Source organism: Oratosquilla oratoria, chromosome 31 (assembly GCF_046742065.1).
Source record: "Oratosquilla oratoria isolate Oo_2021 chromosome 31, ASM4674206v1, whole genome shotgun sequence".
NCBI lineage: Eukaryota > Metazoa > Arthropoda > Malacostraca > Stomatopoda > Squillidae > Oratosquilla > Oratosquilla oratoria.
In genome coordinates, this window is record NC_134807.1 from 43,850,625 (window position 1) to 43,864,780 (window position 14,156).

General features: G+C 37.7%; 1 protein-coding gene across 2 annotated transcripts in view; it reads left to right on the top strand.

Annotated features, from left to right (window-relative positions):
• The window catches only part of LOC143041528 (N-acetylglucosamine-1-phosphotransferase subunits alpha/beta-like), a 142,691-nt gene that overhangs the window by 105,755 nt on the left and 22,780 nt on the right, over positions 1 to 14,156 (top strand). For both annotated transcript variants that reach the window (XM_076213509.1, XM_076213510.1), the window contains exons 14-16: positions 10,183 to 10,335; positions 11,044 to 11,212; positions 12,170 to 12,351. In XM_076213509.1, the coding sequence (XP_076069624.1) occupies positions 10,183 to 10,335; positions 11,044 to 11,212; positions 12,170 to 12,351 (504 nt within the window). The remainder of the gene's footprint in view (positions 1 to 10,182; positions 10,336 to 11,043; positions 11,213 to 12,169; positions 12,352 to 14,156) is intronic.

The following is a 14,156-nucleotide window of genomic DNA, read 5'->3' on the forward strand; positions in this document are numbered from 1 at the left end:
AATAGAGAATGTTTGTGTATGGATGATGAAGTGATGCATGAAAGGGAGTGAGGGAATATGTGTGAAAAAATAAATTGACCCAGCCCGTCTCCTCTTATTCTGCATGATGGGACGGAGAGGGAGGATCGCTAATTTAATGAAGAGGCCTTGCTGTGGATGTGCTGTGTCTTGCAATATTGCCTCTGACCCAGGGCAGTGGGTGAGATACAGGGATGACCCGTCATCCTGGAGGAGCCAAAATAAGAGGGAGGGAGGGAAGTAAATGGGAGTGGAGTATGTGAGAGAGAATGGGTGGGAGTGAATTTTATGGCATTGTTTTTTGGCTACCTCCCTTGTTGGGAGGAAAGAGCCTTTGGTATATGTATGTAGATTGAGAGAAGCAAGTATGCCTTGGGGGATTAAAAAGTGTAACGAGTAATAGACATTTGGAAATTGATGCTAAGAGATTGTATGAAGTAGTGATTGTGCTGACAACATAGTATGGGGCAGAAACATGGAACATAAGAGAGGAAGAGAGGAGTTTGAATGTGTTTGAGATGAAATGCCTGAGAAGTATGATAAAATGAGAAATGAAGAGTTGAGGAGAAGAATGGGGGTGGAAAAGGAGTTGGGAGATGGGGTTGGTGAAAGAGTATTGTGAAGGTTTGGACTAATGGAAAGAATGAGTGAAGAAAGATTATTAAAAGATGTGTGGAAGGCAGAGGTTGAATGATTGAACATGAGGGGGCGACCAATGATGAGATGGATGGATGAGGTAAAAGGGGCATTGGGAAAGAGGGGAATGTCTGTTCAGGAAGGACAGGAGAAGACAGAACATAGGGGTGAATGGAGAATGGTTGTGTATGGATGATGCTGTGATGCATGAGGTGGAGTGGGTGGGGGATAGGAGGTGAGGGAGTATGTATGAAAAATAAATTGATGCAGCCCAAAGAGATTTCTCCCCATCTTCTTCTTTTCTACATGAGGGAACAGAAAAGGAGGGTTGCCAATTTAATGAAGCGACCTTCCTGTGGATGTGCTGTGTCTTGCAACACTGCTTCTGACCCAGGGTAGTGGACGAGATGCAGGGATGACCCATCATCCTGGAGGGGCCAAGAAAAGAGGGAGGGAGGGGGGGTAGAGTATGTGAGGATTGAATGGGTGGAAGTGGATTTTATGCCTTTGTTTTTTGGTTACCTCCCTTGTAAGGGGGAAAAAGACTTTGGTATATGTATGTATGTATTATTATTTTATTTATTTCATCCCCACTTCTTTGAATATGTATTTCCATTTTCACCTCTGTCCCCAGTGGCACAGGGATGAAAGAATACTGCCTCCTAGTTTTCCCACTCTGGTCGTAAAAGGCAGCTAAAACAAGATGGAGCAATAGGTCCAGGCATTCTGCTCTCTGTAACCATAAGGGATACATTACTATGAGAAGTCAAGGTATAAGAGGGTCTGGGAAGAGTTTTCCCTAAGGTTTGAGTGAGTAGAAGGAAAGAGATAGACATTATGGTTGTGAAAAGGAAGATAGATGTGGCTTCTGAAAAGTGGCTAATGAAATTTAACAAGAGTAAATGCAAAGTAATGCACATAGGTAAAAATAACAGTAAGTACGATTACAAGTTATTTGGAAATTTGTTAACAAAAGTGGATAGTGAAAAAGATCTCGGCGTAATTATCAGTAACGACCTCAAATCATCCAAGCAGTGTATATCAGCCTCTGAGAAAGCAAATAAGATTCTGGGACTGATTGCGCCATCTTTTGATTTCAAAAGTCCATCACTCATTAACAAGCTATATAAATCGTTAATTCGTCCACATTTGGAATATGCTGTTTCCGTATGGTCACCGAATCTCATTAAAGACATTGACAGACTGGAAAAAGTACAACGGCAAGCCACAAAACTGATTCCAAATATCAAAAATATATCATACGAAAATCGACTAAAACACATGAATCTGTTTTCCCTAAAAAAGTGTAGACTCAGAGGTGACTTGATACAGGTCTTTAAGATTTTAAAGGGAATTGACAACATCAAAAGTGACAACATTTTCACATTGAATGAGAATCAGACAAGAAACAATGGTCTCAAACTGTCCGGAAATAGATTAAATTTGGAAGTGGGTAGAAACAACTTTGCCAACCGTGTAGTTAATGAATGGAATAAACTTCCTGCACAGGTAGTGCAATGTAGTTCAGTTCGAAGCTTTAAGAATCATTTAGATAAATACTTAAGTAAGATGCTGTAATGATTATAATTTATCTTATATTATTTGTTTTTGTTTTGTTATCTTTTGTCTGTCTGATTTTCATTTATTATTAGTTATATGTCAATTTATTATTATTTACTATTTACCTGTTTGTTTATTATTTAACTATACCTATGCATTTATTTATGTATTTTATTTGTTATTTACATTATTATAGTTTTTATTTAATATTTTATTATTAATATGATTTTTTTTCGCATCCGACCTAGATATGGATCAAAAGGTCTCCTGTCGGTATGCTCCGCCTTTGTAATCCTTTGTAATGTGTAGGCATAAAGTGAAACTAAGTTGAAAGGGAGGGGAGATTTTGAGTTTTGGAGTGTAGTGGGGAGGGTGGCTGGAGTGAGGAGAGGACAAGGGAGGGAAGGGTTGGCTCTACTATTAAGTGAGGAGATAGGTAAATGTGTGGTGGAGTAGAAGATTTCTTCAAGGTTGATATGGATGAAGATGAAGCTGGGAAGGGGGATGTTGGTCTTTGTAAGCACGTATGGACCTGGTAGCAAGAAGAGTGTAGAGGAAAGGGAGGCTTTTTGGATAGATTTAAATGAGTGCTTAGAGAGTTTTGGGAGGAATGTCATTGTAGTGATATTGGGAAATCTCATTGCTACAGTAGGGATGAACCAATAGACAGAGTGGTTTGGAAGTTTGGAGTGCCAGGTAAAATTCATAGTGGAGAGTTGATGAAGGAGATGTGTTTGGAGAGTTGATGATAGCTAATACAATATGAGTCAAATATTTGAATGCATATTAGCTGCCTGACATACAATGATACATCATAATACACACATTATAAAATATAAAGTTACAGCTGTTAGACTTGTTCTCTTTCACACGGAATGTTTGTACATACATATACCAAGACTTTTTCCCCCTTACAATGGAGGTAGCCAAAAAGGAAAAGGCATAAAATCATTCCCACCCATTCCATCCCTGAATACATTCCACACCCCTCCATCCTCCCTCGCATCTTAGCAACTCCTGGATGACGGGTCATCCCTGCACCTTGTCCACTGCCCTGGGTCAGAAGCAGTGTCGCAAGACACAGCACATCCACAGCAAGGCCGTTTCATTAAATCGGCGACCCCCCCTCTCCGTCCCCCCATGCATAAAAGGAGAAGACAGGGAGAAATCCCTTCGGGCTGCGTCAAATTTTGCTCACACATACTACCCCCCCCATCCCCCCGCCCATCCCCCCGCCCATTCCACCTCATGCATCACAACATCATCCATATACAATCATTCTCCATTCACCCTTGTCTTCTGTCCTCTTCCATCCTTCCTCAACAGACATTCCCCTCTTCCCCAAAGCCCCCTTCACCCCATCCATCCACCTCATCCTAGGACGTCCCCTCATGTTCACTCCCTCCACATCTGCCTTCCATACCTCTTTTACTAGTCTTTCTTCACTCATTCTTTCCATGTGTCCAAATCATCCTAATACTCTTTCATCAACCCTATCTCCCAACTCCCTTTCCACCCCCGTTCTCCTCCTCACCTCCTCATTTCTCACTCTATCTAGCCTAGTAACCCCCATCATACTTCTCAGACACCTCATCTCAAACACATTCAAACTCCTTCTCTCTTCCTCTCTTATGTTCCATGTTTCTGCCTCATACAGTGCTGTTGGCACAATCATGCCTTCATACAGTCTCCTCTTAGCATCCATTCCCAAATGTCTATTCCTCGTTACACTTTTTAATCCACCAAAGCATTTACTCGCTTCTTTCAATCTACATTCTACCTCCACTCCGCCTTTTCCTGCCACATTTGCACCCAAGTATCTAAAACTATCCACTTCCTCCAGTCGCTCTAAAAGTTATCAAGCCTGTTCACAATAAGAGGGTCACTCGGTTGCAACCACAAAATAAATATAACCAGGAAACTGATGCTGGAATCCTCATATACTCACTCATGCCTAATGACATCTATGTAGGCATCATTGTATTCAAGGGGTTAAGGAAAAAGTCAAACATAAACAAATATGGGAAAGGGTGGTGGATGGAAGGGTAGTTGATAAGACATTAATAAATTATGTAGTGGTATCCAGGAGTTTTGAATAACCATGTTCTTAGTGGAGATATTGAAGGAATGTCAGGTCATTTTTGGTGGAAGGTAAGTTGGGAGTGGAGGATAGATGGAAAAAAGAAAAGGGCAGAAGGTAGGGAGATGCCTAGAGTAAATGAGAAAGAAAAGGAACAGGAAAACAAGAAGCTGAGAGAATATGGGAGATGGTGAAGAATAGAGTAGAAGTAAGAGTGGAGGAGGAACTGGGGTGTTTCAAGGAGAGATTGCCAAGGTGTGCAAAAGTGGTACGTGGAACAAGGATGATGACAAGGAATAGAAGAAAGGGTAGTGAGTGGTAGGATGACGAATTGAAGAAGGTTGTAGGAGAGAAGGGAGCATTCAGGGACTTGTTGCTCTGTAGGATGAGAGAAACATATGAGAGGTACAAAGAAAAAAAAAAAGTAAGATAAAGGAAGCAAAAGGAGGGCAAATGTATAATGGGGAGGAGTATGACAGAAAATTTGAAAGCGGTAAAAATATGTTTTGGAAGGAAGTTCAGAGAGTAAGAGGATTCAAGTCAAGTAGAAAACAAAAGGTAAAAGGCACAGATGGAGATGTTAACAAAAGAGGAGGCAGTGAGGGGAAGATGGGCAGTGCTTTAGAGAGCTGTTGAATATGAAGGAGGATAGGTAGGAATTGGTGGTAGCAGTGGAAGGTGCTGAAAAATTTATAGTGATGGGAGAGGAAAATAGAGGAGAAATAAGAGAAGATGTGGTGCTAGTAGTTTTAAAAATTATGAGAGCAGTTAAGGCACCTTGGTTAGATGACTGTCATGCTGTCTGAAGAAGGAAGGTACGATGATAGTGGACTGGCTAATGAGTTTTAATGTGTGTCTAAAGGAGTGTAGAGTGCTGGAGGACTGAAGGAGTGCCTGTATAGTTCTACTTTACAAGGGAAAGTGGGATGAATATGAGTGCAGTAGTTTCATAGGGATCAGTTTGTGGAGTGTAGTTGAGAAGGCTTGTGGGAGGTTTTTAATTGAGAGGATTGGGAGAGGAGCAGAGGGAATAATTGGTGAGGAACAATGTGGGTTCAGGAAAGTAGGGGTTGTATGGATCAGGTTATTGTAGTAAGGCAGATATGTGAGACAGCTTTATCAAAAGGAAAGGATGTTTTTTGGGCCTTTAGATTTGGAAGACAGTAAGGCACTGGGGGAAGTTTTGCATATATATAGGATTGGGGGAAAGCTATTCAGGGCAATCAAGATTTTTTACTAGAGTAATAAAGCCTGTGTTAGAATTAGAAATGAAGAGAGTGAGTTGTTTGAGTTAAAGGCAGGGCTGTGTAGGGGATGTGTCATGTTGCCATGGCTGTTCAATGTGTACATTGGTTGTGGGGATGCAGGAGGTAAATGTGATGATAATGGGCAATGGTACTGGAGATGGTTCAAGAAAATGGAGAAAAGTAGGTGAACCAGATGTTGTTTGCTGATGACACTGTATTTATAGCAGGGTCAGAGGGGGGATTAAAGGAGTTAGTGACAGAATTTGGAAAGGCATGCAGTAGGAGAAATTTGAAGATAAATGTGGATAAAAGTAAGGTGATAAGATGTGTAAAGGGAGGGGATGGCAGTGAGTTGGAAGTAAGTCTAAAAGAAGAGAGGCTGGAGGAAGTGGATAGCTTTAGGTATTTACCTAGTTGTATTTTGTGGGAGGAGAGCTATGCTCGTAATGACCTGCAGTTGTATCTTTCCACATCCGGTTCTTTCTTAAAATTATGTATAGTTTTAGCACTCACTGTTTTCTCTTTCAATTTGTTCCATGTATCTATTACTCTGTGTGGAAAGCTGTTGTTTCTTTTTCAGATATCTTCTGTAACTGTCTTAAGCTTCTTCTCATGTCCTCTTGTATTTCTTCTGTCCCATTTAAGTAGGTCATTCCTATCAAGGATTTCCATCCCTTTCATAAATATGTAGATGGTTATCAAATCACCTCTTTCTCTTCTTTGTTCCAGAGTTGATAAGTTTAGTTTGTGTAATATTTGTTCATATGTCAACTTACTAAATGTTGGTGCAATCTTTGTCATTGCTCTGATTTTTTTTTTTTTTTTTTTTAATAGGTGTCCATAGTGACACTGCATATTCTAATTTAGGTCTTACCATTGTAACTAGTATCCTCCTCACCATTTCCTCATCCATGTAGTCAAAGACTACTTTCATTGATCTTATTAAATTGTAAGTTTCTCCAACTATTTTGTTTACATGTTTGTCTGGTGTCCTAGTTCCCTTTCTGAGTTTACTTTTGTAACTTCCTTTGTACCAATTTTGTATTGACCCAATATTCTATTTTTGCTTTTTCCAAATTCCATTATACTACATTTCTTAATGTTGAAATTCACTTCATTCTTTATACTCCATTTCCAGACTTTGTCCAGGTCTTCTTGAAAAGATTTGCAATCTTCTTCTGTACTTACTCTCTTCAATAGTTTTGCATCATTCTGCCTTAATCCATGTTGATTATATAAACAGCAAACATTATCAAAGGCAATACAGAGCCTTGGGGGACTTCGTTTATCATATCTACCCAATTAAAGTTCTTTTCTCTAAGTACCACTCTCATTTTTCTTCTGTTCAAGAAGTCTCTCATTCATTCCAATAATTTTCCTTGTTTTCCATCTATTATTTCAATTTTTCTTAGTAGCTTTTTGTGTGGTACTTTGTCAAAAGCCTTTTGTAAGTCCAAGAAGGCACAGTCTGCCCAACCATCTCTTTCTTGTATTATTTCTATTAATCTTGAGTAAAAGCATATTAAGTTTGTAGTACATGATCTTCCACTTCTAAATCCAAATTGCTTGGGGTTTAGTATGTTGTTCTCTTCCAAGTGTTTAGTCCATTTATTTTTAATAACTTTCGCATATTTTTGCAATTGTGCTTGTAAGGGATACTGGTCTATAGTTTGTTGGATTTTCTTTATCTCCTCCCTTGTATATTGGTACAATATTTGCATTTTTCCAATCTTGTGGTACTTTTCCTTCTTTGAGTGAGAAGTCAATTATCTTGTGTATTTTATCTGTGAGTTCATCTATACATTCTTTTAATATCCAGTTCGCTATTCCGTCTGGCCCATATGACTTTCTGACGCCAAGTTTATTTGGTCCCTTATTTCTTTCTGTGTCACCATTATTTCTTTCATTTTGGGGGATCCTTCTTGCTGTCCTTCATCCCACATTTGTGAGCTTTCAATTGTAAATACAGACCTAAAGTGTCTGGTCATTACTTCAGCCATTTCTACATCTTCTATGTATTCTTTGTTTCCTTCACGCAGTTTCACTATTTCATGTTTGTCTTTTAGTTTATCATTTACATATCTGTAAAATAGTTTAGGTTGGTCTTTGCATTTGTCTATTATATCTTTTCCATAGTTTCTTTTTCCTCTATGCATATGTCTACATATTCATTTCTCAGTTTGATGTATGTTTGCTATTTGGTCACTTTTTTGTCTTTTTTCCATCTTTTCCAGGCTTTGTATCTTCCATCTTTAGCATTGGTATACTTTTTATTATACCAATACTTTATGTACACCCTTTTTTGTTTCTACTTAGGTACATGTTTATATGTTCCCTCCTTATATAATTCTTTAAGAATGTTCCATTTTTCTTCCATCTTTGTCTCATCATTTGCAAATTTTTCCCAACTAGCATTTTGAAAAAAATGTCTAAGTTTTACAAAATCAGTTTTGTTGTACATTAATCTTCCTTCTCTATGTTTCTAGTTTCTTCTCACAATATTTTGTTCCTTCAGCTCAAACTCTATTAGTATGTGGTCTCTCCTCCCAATTGGTGTCTTATAATTTATTTCTTCTACAATTTCAGGCTCAGAAGTGAAGAACAAGTCACAAGTCTAGTCTCGATGGTTCTTCATTGTGTCTATATCTAGTGTTTTCTTTGACCCATTGAGTCAATGTATAATCAATGGTCAGATCCAGTAGGACATTGCCCCAGTGTTCCTCTCCACCTTTTATCGTCAATTCTTCCTAATTTATTTCCTCTGTGTTAAAGACACCCATAATTACTATGTTTTCTCCATATTTCAGTGTCTCTGTTAATTCATTCTTTGTGTCTTCCAGTAATTTTGAGTGTTTGCTGTCAGATCAAGTCTTTGTTTTTGGGGAACATATACAATTATAACCTTTCTGCTTTTCATACTCCAATTTTTTACTTTAATTGTGATCAATTCCACATTTTCCTTACCTTTTGCTGCCTTTTACATTTAGGCCCTTTCTAGTCAATAACATGACTCCTCCCCCTTGTTTGCACATTCTCTTTTTCAACCACAAGTTGTATAAACCTTGTCCCACCATACTTGATTGTATAGGACCTTTCAGTTTTGTCTCCACAATTCCCATTATGTCTGGTTTCTCTAATGACAAATAGTCTTTTAATTCATTCCAGAAATAATACCATCCATATTTGTATATGCCATATTTAATTTTTTCCTTTCTTCTCTTTTTTGGTTTATGTTTCCATTTTTCTGATGTACCATTTTCTCAGTCTCGGATCCAGCACTCTTCAATTTTTTTTTTTTTTTTTCAGTCTCCGTTATTTTCTCGTTTTTTCCTTAGCTTCACTTCTCAGTGCCCTATCTTTCTCTATTTCCCCTTCATTCATTTCCTTTTTTATCCACACATTTTTGTAGTTTTCACTGTTTGCTAGTTTTGCCTCTTTTGATATTATCTCTTTGGCTATCATTTGAGTTCTTAGTTTGATTTTCATTGGCCTTAGTTTTTTTCTTTTTAGTATGTACCCATCCTATGCATGTCATTGATTTCCTTTTCCAAATTCTGTCCCTCGTCCTGAGCCACTTTCAGTATCTCCTTCACATTTGGCAGGAAATGGAGCAGAAATGGAAGTAAATTGTAGACTAAGAAAATCAAGTAAATGTCTAGGTTGATTAAGAAGTGTCATGATAAATAGGTATTTGGGAAAGGATGCAAAGTGGAGATTATATGAAGGGGTGATTGTGTCAATGGCATTGTATGGAATAGACTTGGAATTTAAGAGAGGCAGAGAAGAAAAGTTTAATGGTGTTTGAGATCAAACTTCTGAGAAATATAGTAGGCATGACAAGGTTGGATATAGAAATGAGGAGAGCGGGGGTGGAAAAGGATATGGAAGATGAAAGAGTATTAGGATGGTTTGCACTCATGGAAAGAATGAGTGAAGAAAGATTAGTAAAATATGTGGAAGGCAGAGGTGGATGGAATGAACTTGGGAATGACTGAGGATGAGATGGATGGATGGGATGAAAGGGGGCATTGAGCAAGAGAGAAATGCCTGTTGAGCAAGGAAGGGAGAAGACAGGAAATATGGGTGAGTGGAGAATGGCTGTGTGTAGATGATACTGTGATGCAAGGATGGGGGGTGTATGGATTGGTTATGTTTGAATGATATTTTGATGCAGCCTGAAGGAATTTTTTACTATCTTTATTTTTTATGTATGAAGGGATAGATAGGGCAGGATTGCTGATTAAGTGAAGCGGCCTTGCTATGCACTGTGTCTTGCTTTAATGGTTATGACCCAGGTCAGTGGGTGGGATATAGGGATGGTCCGCCTTCCATGAGAAGCTTAGATGAGAGTGAGGAAAGGTGGTGGATGGGATTGAAATGGGTGGGAGTGGGTATATACCTTTTGACTTGGCTACTTCCTTTGTAAGGGGGGGAAAAGCCATTGATACATATATATGTATATATATATATATATATATATACATATATATATATATATATATATATATATATATATACATATATATATATATTATATATATATATACATATATATATGTATATATATATTATGCATTGAAAATTTTTGTAATAAAGATCAAACAACTCTGTCATTAAATGTATACATTACTTCTCTTGCAGATTCCATCATCAATTTGAAATGACCTCATCCCATAAGATTAGACATGGTAATGACATGCAGTTCTCCTTCTCTTATTTCTACTTCCTAATGAGTACAAAACTGATACGTACCTATGAAGCTATCTTTGACCTCTATGATACTGATGAATCAGGGTAAGTTAATAACAGGATTAGACAGTGTTGAGAAAACAAAATTTTTCATATATATACATTAAATGGATAAGTTTAAAAGATGATATAGCCTAAGTTAAAACCATAAGCAAATTCAAAACTATTAATAGTCTTGCTGCATTGCTTTTGACCTGGGTAATAGACAGGAGACAGGGATGACCATTCATCAATAGGGAGTTAAGATGAGAGAGAAACAGATGGGTGGTGGATGAGAGTGGAATGGGTGAGAGTGGGTTTGTGCCTTGGTCAACTACTCCCTCATAAAGTGGAAGAGGCTCCTGGTATATAGCTAGAAAGCTAGGTATGAAGAGAGAGAGAGAGTTGAGACTCCATAAGTATACTTCCTGTATGTTACAACTATAATAGTCAGGTAGACAAAAACCTATGGAGAGGACCCTCTGTTAGAGGACTTAGGAAATAGTAAACAGTGAGTATTATAGAGTGCTATAATAGATATTAGAAATAAAATTAGCATATGTTGTCGTAATGATGATATATTCAAGTCTTTTGTACATAGAACATGGTCCAGCTGTGAAGATCTCCTTTCCAGATAAGTTTCAATTGGAATCTTGGTAGATTTAATTGTTTTAGTGTATGAAAAATAGTAAGGCTGAATACTCAACCCAGTTATAGAATTTTTTATTTTATTTTATAGAACTATTGTTCAGAAATGTATTTATTTCTTCCCAGAACCTGGTCTGACCGAGAGATTCGCACCTTTCTTGCTCAAGCTTATGACCTTCCCCTACACTTTGATTATGTGCAAAGACTTCACACAGCAATCCGTAACTGCTCCACATTTCAAGACTTTCCTCCTGTACCGACCCCATTATATGAGAGATATGTTGATTCTAACTTGGTGAGTGCTTATAGTTTGAGGCCAAAGATTTCATGTAGCTAAGATGTATGACTATTAAGCTGTACTGTGTTGAAATTATGTAGATATATCCACTGTACTAGGGTGGTGTAAACTAACTTTGGCTGCCGGGCCCTGTTGTGGAAGTGCTCTACCTTACTATATTGCCCTTGACCCAAGTTGTGAGGCAGGAGACAATGATGACCCTTTATTCACATGGTGCAGAGATGGGAGGGGTGTTGAATGGGTTTTAATGTGAATGAAGTGGATGTGTGCATTGACTGCCACCTCTTTGATATGGGAGAGCTTGGACTATATATACTGGGGTATGCACCCTTTTAAAAATGTAGGGGCACCTGATAAGTCAGCTTTCTTTTATATTTAGAGACTTCTCTTTTCATAAAGGAATTCTGAACCACTTTTTAAACTGTTATCAACAAGTTTTGCTGCCCATCTTAAATATTTCCATAACATTATAAGGACTCCATTTTTTTCCCATTCTCTTGTGGCAGAGGGATAAGAAAGCTGCATTTTATTCCCATGGATGTTACAAAAGATGAATAAATGGGCTGAATTGAAAGGACTGAGAGTTCCCTTTCTGTATTTTCCTACCTGGTGATTCCATCTTGGGCAATTGGAGTCTGTAGTCAGGCCAGTTCTGTATTGGTACTATTTTAATGTGGAGTGGTGACCTGAACATAAAGCATACTAGTGGTGTTCTTATTTGTCTTAGTAGTAAGTTCTCAATTCGGTTGATATCTGGTGGAGTTCATAAACTATAGAATTGGGAGGTCTGCTGTGGAGTTTTTTTGTAATATGAATGTGTGTTTTTGTATGCACATGTTGGATGCTTGGAGCAAGTTATTGTAGGTGTTTGAGTAGAATACTATTTGGGTTGTTTATATTGCAGTACCTTGTGTGATTAATTTTCTGTTCTGATTCTCTCGTCAATCTGATCAGCCAACCGTAAGCAAGGAACTTGTGCTTGCCTGTCCATACATCATCAGTCTGATGAAGAAGCAGGAGTCTGTACCACTTTACCAACATTTCTTGGCCTCAGATGCAGTTGTGCACTTCAAGATGATCAGCTCTAATATTTCAACTGTCATACAACAGCTGGATGATGTGCGGAAGAACCCCAAGTAAGTCTTAACCCGTATGTTATGTTGATCATGTAATATGTAATCAGTTCTTTAGGGTCTTGAGTAATATCTCTACCATCCCACCTTTCTGCCTCTACCTTCAAGCTCACTTTTACCACTGATATGATTCTAGTATTTCTGGGAAAGTGATAAAGTTTAACCACTTCCATTTGGTGATGCCTACGTAGGCGTATTGAGGAGCAAGTGGGTACGCGATGATGCCGACGTCGGCGTCTTGATTATATTTATTGTAGTCGCACCTGCGTGACCCTCATTCTCTCTAAACTGGCTTCATCATATTTTCTATGGTTATCAAAATTCACGGGTGAAAGAGAACGAGCGAGGGAGCAGTGACTTTATTTTTTATAATTTGATTATTATGACGCAACATCGCACATCGGGCAGCTAATGCTGCCAGACATGCGATGTGCCCCGGAGTGAAGAGGTTAAGGGACATAGGTGACAGGATTTATAGATATGTTCCTTTTCTAGCCACCAAACAGGTGACAGTTCATTTTCAGCCTATTGCTACTTTGAGGGAACACGGTCCTTGTTCACCGAAAAGTGCTGATGAATGAATGTGGAAACCTAGAGAGTATGTGATAGATGCCAGATAATTAACCTCTTCAATACAAGTCAAATTCTCGCGCGTAGCCTCAGATGCCTGATGTATGACAATTCAATGATTCATCATAATACTCACCTTATAAAATATAAAGTCACTGCTGATTTACTCATTCTATTTTACTCTAAGTAATAATACAAAGGATTACAAAGGCGGAGCATGCTGACAGGAGACCTTTTGGTCCATATCTAGGTCGGATGCAAAAAAAATCATATTAATAATAAAACAATAAATAAAAACTATAATAATGTAAATAACAAATAAAATACATAAATGCATAGGTATAGTTGAATAATAAACAAACAGGTAAATAGTAAATAATAATAAATTGACATATAACTAATAATAAATGAAAATCAGACAGACAAATGATAAAAAAAAAAAATAATAATAATAATATAAAATAAATCATAATCATTACAGCATCTTACTTAGGTATTTATCTAAATGATTCTTAAAGCTTCGAACTGAACTACATTGCACTACCTGTGCAGGAAGTTTATTCCATTCATTCACTACACGGTTGGCAAAGTTGTTTCTACCTACTTCCAAATTGAATATATTTCCGGACAGTTTGAGACCATTGTTTCTTGTCTGATTCTCATTCAATGTGAAAATTTTGTCACTTTTGATGTCAATTCCCTTTAAAATCTTAAAGACCTGTATCAAGTCACCTCTGAGTCTACGCTTTTTTAGGGAAAACAGATTCATGTGTTTTAGTCGATTTTCGTATGATTTATTTTTGATATTTGGAATCAGTTTTGTGGCTCGCCGTTGTACTTTTTCCAGTCTGTCAATGTCTTTAATGAGATTCAGTGAACATACGGAAACAGCATATTCCAAATGTGGACGAACTAATGATTTATATAGCTTGTTAATGAGTGATGGACTTTTGAAATCAAAAGATCGCGCAATCAGTCCTAGAATCTTATTTGCTTTCTCAGAGGCTGAAATACACTGCTTAGATGATTTGAGATCTTTACTGATAATTATGCCAAGATCCTTTTCACTATCCACTTTTGTTAATGAATTTCCAAATAACTTGTAATCGTACTTACTGTTATTTTTACCTATGTGCATTACCTTGTATTTACTTGTGTTAAATTTCATTAGCCACTTTTCAGACCATTGCTGTAATTTATCTAAATCTTCTTGAATATCTAATTGGTTTGAGTGATCA